This window comes from Cyprinodon variegatus, unplaced genomic scaffold (assembly GCF_000732505.1).
Source record: "Cyprinodon variegatus isolate N-32 unplaced genomic scaffold, C_variegatus-1.0 Scaffold406, whole genome shotgun sequence".
Taxonomy (NCBI): Eukaryota; Metazoa; Chordata; class Actinopteri; order Cyprinodontiformes; family Cyprinodontidae; genus Cyprinodon; species Cyprinodon variegatus.
In genome coordinates, this window is record NW_015150859.1 from 328,854 (window position 1) to 336,894 (window position 8,041).

Here is an 8,041-nt window from a genome sequence, read left to right on the forward strand (position 1 = left end):
TAAGAAAACATTAGAATTTTATCTAATATCACCATCAGTGTAAAGTTTTTCACCATCATGTCGCCCTCATTGACACACAGCTGTGATCTATTTGAGAGGAGTTATATTTCTAATAAACAATAACAAACATCTGTCTTGTTATCGATAGTAATGAGAGTATTAAACAGAAAAAGGTTACCTTTCAGGTTAAATGTTAAAGTAGTGCAGTGCTGTGTCCTAACCAGCCTGAAAATACATCCAGTCACAGTTTTTTTCCTACACCAGGAGCAGCTCGTACCTGGTTTGACTCCTGCTATTTAAAACCAGCACAATGTCCAGAGAGACGGCGACATTCTCGCATGCAGACGGGCGAATGGAAACATTTACGAGTGACAAGCAGCAGATTGGTGCTCAGACGATCTGCTAGTCATGTGATACCCGAGCAAACTCCAACAGGATTTTCACATTGATCCCATGAGTTTTCAAGCACAAAGTTAAACTCAACCCCCTCATCACAAAGCTCTAACTTCATTATAAAAGAAAGGTTTAACTATTCAAGGAAAAAAACTCATAAAAAGAGGCAGCATAAAAACAAAAAAAAACAAAGCCAAAGTCCAGCACCCTTTAGTCTATTCAACAGAAATGAGTTTATAGACTTTAACTAGCTTGGTTAACCAGATACATTTAAAGCAGGTGTTTTAATGCAATGAAACATTATTAAAAACAATTTTATTTAAAATCTAAAAAAATGTAATGATATTTTCAGGGTTTATGGTGTTTCTGCCTCTCCCTTCTTATCGTTATTATCAGCAATCAGCTGATAAAAATGTCTGAATGGTTAGCAATCAGACCTGCAGGGTGAAGCGTTCATATCTAACAGAAAGAGGGTCCTGGGATCAGATTGGGGTCTTTCTGCAAAACATTTGCATGTTCTCCCCATGAATGCATCGCTTTTCACAGGGTACCCCAATTTCCTTCAAGCAGCCCAAAAAATACAGAACGATGAGGCTATCTGTTCTCTTTAAATTTCCCTTAGATGTGTTTGTAGATGGTTGTTTGTCTAGGGTGTTTCTCTACAATCTTATGTCTGTAGAGAACATGTTGCATGCAGGATGTTTCCTGTCTCTTTCCCAAAGGACCAATGGAGACAGGAACCAGCTCCAACAACCCTGCATGGAAAAGCAGGTACAGGCAATGATGGATGTTACAAAACGTGAATTTTCTTTTTCTTTTAGCTGCTTTCCTGAGGCCATCCCACAGCTAATTACCCGTCTGCATCCTAAAACATGCTTGGAGTCCTTTTCTCCAACAACCAACTCCCTACTAATGCACTCCCTGTCAGGGTGATCCCAAGTAATTATACTCATCCACCATTAATACTACGTCCTATATCTGCTGGTGAAGGTTCTCAATCATCCAGGTCATAGTCATCCAAAAAAGTTATTTTAAAAATCCACTGGACTTTATTTCCAAGTTTGAAGATGTTTCTCTTCCCATCCAGGAAGCTTTTTCCAATTCAAAATGTCAGGAATGTGGTTGGGTTCGAGGCTTTATACAGCAGCCCAACAAAGCCTTGTTTTTGTTTAGAAAACATGCAAATTGAAACGGATGAACGGGTCCGCCCCTTTGGAATGGGGGTCATTTGGGTTCTTTTGTTGGCCTGCAAAGCCCCACAAGCTGCTGAAGACACAGTCGTCCATCCCTGTAAACACTGGGACGGAACGCAATGGGAAAGGAAATTATTCTGATTTCAACCGTTGCGTATATTAGCTGCGAAATATGAATCAAGATGCTATGACCGAAATAATTTGATTGACAGATGACCGTTGATATATAATTGGTTGAATTTAGGTGTACAGGCTGACGTATAACTAACTGTCCAGAATAAGATAAAAAAAAATAAAAAAAAAGATTTTAAGACAGAAATAGAAATAGATATAGAATAGAAATTTTCTTAATTTTAGGACAATATAGTCTGATATAGAGTACATTTATATACACATTTAAGCCAGAATGATTTGACAATTAAATATGATTTCCCTACTATTTTAAACCCCAAAAAAGTGTTGAAATAACCCTCTATAAACTGTCCTACTCCATTTATGTCTGACATTTTCACTATCTAGATACTACAATGCTTCCATGTTTACATCATTGCTGGTTTTGTTAATCCTGCACCAAGCCTAAAACCTAACTAATCCAAACTGTAGATTATTTTGCTGGTCCAGCTTTATCACAAAGAAAGCAAATATGAAAAACTATTAAACTAGATATAATTTAAGGACAAGCTTAACTGTTGAGCACTCTTGATCATATCATCTGCTGACTGTCTTGCAAAAATAAAAACAAGAATAAGCACCAGGTGCAGGGAAACCAGCCCCCCTTACAGGCAATTCCAACCCTACTTACACAGAGCATTGGAACTGGGTCGGTACCACCCATTAGAACCGGTCACAGGCTGAAAATTCGGATCCAAACCCGACCTTTAGGAATAAGTCTAAGTAGCTAAAGCTCCCAGCTACACAGAGAGTGATGATACATCACAGTTAACGTTGTGCTATTGGGTTTGTAGGTAAATATAAATAGCAAAAATACTTGTGGTGTCTTTCAGACGTTTAGCAACATTGAACTGGTTAATGTGATGTTCTTATGCGCACACGGTGGGTGACAGAAAATGTTCAATAAGAGCCAGTGACACGTCGCACTGATGATGCTAACTGGCTAATGTTGTCAAGGATGCAGAGGCCGCTGCCTTCGGGTCTGTCAACCGTCAACACCCCCTCCCCTTACACCCTCCACCCTAGAAGGGCGTCAAACACGGGACAATTACCGTCATGTTGGGACGACAGAGGGGAACCCTCGGCCTCCTCGGCCATGGTTTGGTGAGGGAAGCTTCAGACAGTTAACAGAGATGGAAAAACAGATAGGAGCGCCCAAGAAAACAAGCTAACATCACATCTGCTGTGAAGCTAGAGATGTCGGAAATGAAGACTTTCCGGTTGGAATTTCAAAATAAAATGAAAATGTAGACTTGAGGAAAGTTTTAGGTGTGGGGGATACTTAATACAGGCTTGAACAAAAGCATGTTTGATCTAATCCTACAAAAAAGCTATTTATTTCATTTTTGAGAAGTCTATTATGAACGTGTAATGGCATTTGTAAATATATGCATCGTCAGTGTTTTATTTTGAAGGAAATATTCGCATTTCCTGTTGCATCGTTACCTTCCAAAAGAAAAGTAGAAGGGAGATGCTTTTAATATACGAGACCGGAAGAAGCGAATGCAGCACTTCCTGCGCTACCGTGTAGAAACTACATGCGTCATCTCGTCCGCCATGTTGAGAGTGTCATTTTTGTCAGATACAAACGCAGCTGTTTCCAAAAATGTAATTTTCCGATTACAATACAAACACTTTAACTTTGAATAATATCTGAATATCAATAGAAGACAGAACAAACTCGCTTCTTTTTCTTTTCAAATAATATCAGTCTGAATGTTATCCTCATTGTGATTTTAATCGTATTATGATCATTATAACAAAACAAAGTTTTTGTGACCACATTTTTGAGTTCAGTTTTATTTGTATGCAATATTTCATAAGGATAGGGCTCTTCTGTTAATTGACATCAAAAAGTAAAACGTTTGATAAGTCACATGTTTTTGTACCCTCATACTGCCAGCTTTGAGAAGATTTCCGTTTTATTTTCCTCCTTATATGCAATGTCTGTTTTCTTGGGCCAGACATTCTAACCATATAGGTTAGCTGTGTTCCAAAAAAGTAAAAAAAAAAAAAAAAAAAAAATCCACTGGACTTTGTTTCCAAGTCTGAAGACGTTTCGCTTCCCATTCAGGAAGCTTTTTTGATTCCAAATTTTAGAAACATAGACAGGTATGTCTGTCGCTACAAGCATGCTTAGTGTGAGTGTCCTGCATGGTGTTGGACTGTGAACACAACCTTCATCTGTGGACGTTGGGCCCTCATACAATCCTCATGGAGTCAGTTTCTAACCGTTTATGCAGACACATGCACGTTTGTGGTCTGCTGGAGGTCATTTTGCAGGGCTCTGGCTGTGCTCCTCCTGCTCCTTCTTGCACAGAGATGGAGGAGGGGTCCTGCTTCTGGGCTGTTGCCCTCCTCCACGTCTCCTGAGGTACTGGCCTGTCTCCTGGTAGTGCCTCCAGCCTCTGGACACTAAGCTGACAGACAAACTTTCTTGCCACAGCTCTCACTGATGTGCCATCCTGGATGAGCTGCACTACCTGAGTTACTTGTGTGGGTTGCAGAATTTGTCTCATTCTACCATAACTGTGAAAGCAACACTAACATTCAAAAATTTACCAAAAAATCTGCCTAAAATAGATACGATAATATAATATAATAGATACTACTCCTTTATTGAGTGCTTATTCCTAATCGCCAGTAATTTCCACCTTCCTATTGGCGCAACAGCATGGGAAAATGATTATCAATCAGTGTTGCCTCCTAAGTGGATGGTTTGATTTCTTAGACGTTTGATTCAATCGAAGTTATACTGTGTTCTTTACATCCTTCCTTTATTTTCTGAGCAGAGAAGCCCTTTACTGTTAATGCTTCATAGCATAAAATCCTTGAAACCAAGCTTACTTGCACAACTTTTTGCAACAAAATGCCACCAACAATAAAGTATTGGCAATGACACACCCTCTGGTTGCTCATCCAGCATTAAAATCAAGCTCTCTCATTTAAAAACATAAACAGAAAAATGTTTTAAATCATGCAACAGTGTCTGGATCAGAAGCATGCAATTCATTATAAATTTATTACAAGGTTGCAGCTGCTCATTACAACCCTGTTTTATCTAATCCCGGCAGACTGGAGGTAGACTGGCAGAAAAATCAGAGAGTTAAAAGAGGAACTGAAATTTGTAACAGCTGAAATATGTATGAACTGTGCCGCTCTGGCGTAAGTTTTATCGAGTTATCTGTTAAAATAATGCCTGCAGGTGGTGCAGATGATTAAATGTGATTTATTTTTGCAGAGACTCAAAATATTGTGTAGAGAATTTGTTCTCTTCTGTCACTCTGACAGACTTGCAAACACCCACAAGCTGGGGTCAGTGAAGCATGGAAGAGGGTGGGGATTGTACAGCCTCAGCCCACAGGTCTCTTTACTGTAACGGAGAAAATGAGAAGCTTCTATGCAAAGTTTCTGCACATGATGACTGCTGTTGTATCATGCCATCTACTTTCATTTTGAGGTCCCTGAGCCAGACAACAGGTTTTTAAACAGCCTTGGATCCATCTGCTGGTTGACGAACAGGTAGGACAGACTATTGGATTTTTAGAGACTTTTTCAGGAAAATCTTGCTTTAGATTAAAAATTGTTAACTGGATGAAAAAAATAATAGTTTGCCACAAGAAAGGTGTAGCTAATAAAAGGGGGTTAAATATGCTGCTTTAATGGAATAATGAATAATCAATATGTGCTCTTGGAAGCTGACAGGAAGTTGTTGAAGGGTTTGGGGAGAAAAGATAAACTGAAGAAAAATGCAGTTTCATTGAATCATCAAGACGGAAATATGAGTTTCTAGATGGAATAAAAAGTTGAATATAAGTTCTTTCGCTTCCATATATTTGTAAAATACCAACTCTTACAGCTCAATAAAAAGCAGCAAAATGTTTTTTGAAGAAATACATCTCTTATTATTTTAGTGGCGGTGCAGTTGGTGTACTTCCTCCCAAAAATAGTCCCTAGAGGTTGTAAGGAGACTTGTTTGAGGCTCACAATTCAGATGCTGAAACCAAAATAACTTTAAGACTTAGTCGACACTCAAAAAGAGGAAGTGGTGAACAGTTTTCTTTCCGATCCACAGCCTGGTATACTGAAAAGCAACAGATGAAAACTTGTTAAATTCGATTGTCTTTGTGATGCTTATTTAGCGAAGAGATTCTTTTTTTTTTCTCCATTTTATGGTTTGTGGTGTCCAGCAGAGATCCCATGGCCTTTCTACGCAAATACATCTGGGTGGTGTTGATACTGGTGATGATTTTTGTTTCGCTGGTCATCGGCATCATTTTTGTCTTCATCAACAAGTGTATATCCAAAAAAGGTGAGTTGAGACTCCAAGTCATTGAAATATGCGCTGATATTCTTTAGATTTTCTTTTTCTTTTTTTTTTTTTTACAATTTATTTGATGTTTATTTATTAAAAACAGACATTTGTGTCACATATTTTCTGCTTACCCTTTGAGCTATGGTATCATTAGATCAGGAATATTAAAATGTAGAATACTTTAAGTCCCACAGAAATAGGACAGAATTTCCAGCAGAAATTACATTTTCTAATCTAGCAAAAAGAAAAAAGTGGAGGTTTTCTATTTGATAAGTTCAGATGTCGATTAATTCTAGAAAATGCCATCTGGATTCATTAACTTAACCCTTTAAAGCGTGTATTATGAAATCATTGACAGAAAACTGGCATAAAAAAAAAATAGACTTGTCATTGAACTTTCTGACAAAAGAAATAAAAAAAAAACATACATTTTGTGTAAGTTAAATTAGATCCATTATTTGCAACAATTTGGATACATTAGGCATTTCTGTACAATGTTTTATACTTTTTCTGTTCACTACATGTGTCTGATTATTAGAGAAGATGATTAGTGCCTTTGAGAAAAAAAGTTAACTGATTTTGAAATTTTATTTCAGTATAATTATTCTCACAATTCTGACTCTAATTTTTAAGAATTCTGATTTTAATCTGTAAATTCTAATCGTGGAGGAAGAGATCGTAGTACAATAGAGAATTAGGGCAACTGAAAAAATAAATTTACTGATTTTTACATTTTATTTTGGTATAAAATGGGGGGGGGGGGAATCAGAATTCTGAGAAAAAAAATTCAGAATTCTGACTTTTCTAACATATTATACTGAAACATAATTTAAAAATCCGTTAACTTTTTGCTATTTTTATCAGTGACCCTAATCCTCTTCCGTAGATTATGTAATTCAAGGTTTTAAAGAACAAAAACATTGCACTGATAATGCATAGGTCTAAAAAATACTCGCGTATCAAATATGATACACTTGGCTTTAAATGGCTAATTTTGTCTTGGATTGTTGTTAAAATAATAACATATGCTAAAAACCTACCTGAGCCTTATTCCTTAGCAGCGTATGTAAACATCAGCTGCAATCAGTCCGCTTTTAATGGCTTAAACATTAAATGGATCAAATTTAAATATGGACAATTTGTTCAGCATCATTAACATATACAAAATGATTTAAAACACATAACCTGTTAGAGATGATCAAATGGCAAAAGTAAAATATGAAGAATATATTGGATCTAAAATGACATAAAAAAGAAATAAAATACTGCAATAAATGGTGTAATACATTTTACTATAACTAAGGATGCATAAATATAAAAGTTATCCCTTTTTCAAACCCACACTATTTATCATGCTCCTATTTAAATGTTATTAACAATTGATTTTTTTAATGAGTCAGTATTCGAGGAACAATAAACTTACAGTTCCTTCTAGAAGATGCATCAGCAGAGGCAGATGCTGATTTTTAATCCTGGGAGGGTTTCTTCTGCACTTTATTTCACCCTAACTTTTTTTTTTCTATGCTCTTGAGTGCTAAACACCAAACTATTAGAAATATTTTAAAGGTTTCATTTCTAATAGGTTTTTTTTTTTTTTCCCAATCCAGCGCTACAATCAGCTATGAGGCAAATCTGGACTTTTTATCTCAACTCTGACATCATTCAGTAGCCAAACTCCTCAGTTCCGCTTCTCTAAATTGTATTTATAATTAAAATGACAACAAAAAGTGATGAACTTGTTTGACGGAGAGGCGTTGCTCTTCCTGCTTCCTCAGGCGTTTCTTTTAAATATATATTTGTATTCTGCACTGCAGAGATGGGAAGTAACGAAGTACAAATACTTTGTTACTGTACTCAAGTAGATTTTTCTGATATTTTTACTTTACTACTTATTTTTATGGCGACTTTTTACTTCTACTCCTTACATTTTTACACAAATATCTGTACTTTCTACTCCTTACATTTTAAA

General features: G+C 36.6%; 2 protein-coding genes across 5 annotated transcripts in view; one reads left to right on the forward strand and one right to left on the reverse strand.

Annotated features, from left to right (window-relative positions):
- Positions 1-2,957, reverse strand: part of rabep1 (rabaptin, RAB GTPase binding effector protein 1) — a 45,720-nt gene extending 42,763 nt beyond the window's left edge. The window contains 1 exon segment of the mRNA XM_015387897.1: positions 2,810-2,957. Within this exon segment, the coding sequence (XP_015243383.1) occupies positions 2,810-2,855 (46 nt within the window). The 5' untranslated portion in view covers positions 2,856-2,957.
- Positions 1-8,041, forward strand: part of LOC107093074 — a 28,157-nt gene that overhangs the window by 2,939 nt on the left and 17,177 nt on the right. For 2 of the 4 annotated variants that reach the window (XM_015387893.1, XM_015387894.1), the window contains exons 2-3: positions 5,218-5,279; positions 5,951-6,069. In XM_015387893.1, coding sequence (XP_015243379.1) covers positions 5,218-5,279; positions 5,951-6,069 — 181 coding nt within the window. Of the gene's footprint in view, positions 1-5,164; positions 5,280-5,947; positions 6,070-8,041 lie in introns of those variants that run through there. The other 2 variants (XM_015387896.1, XM_015387895.1) reach the window with 2 other exon arrangements.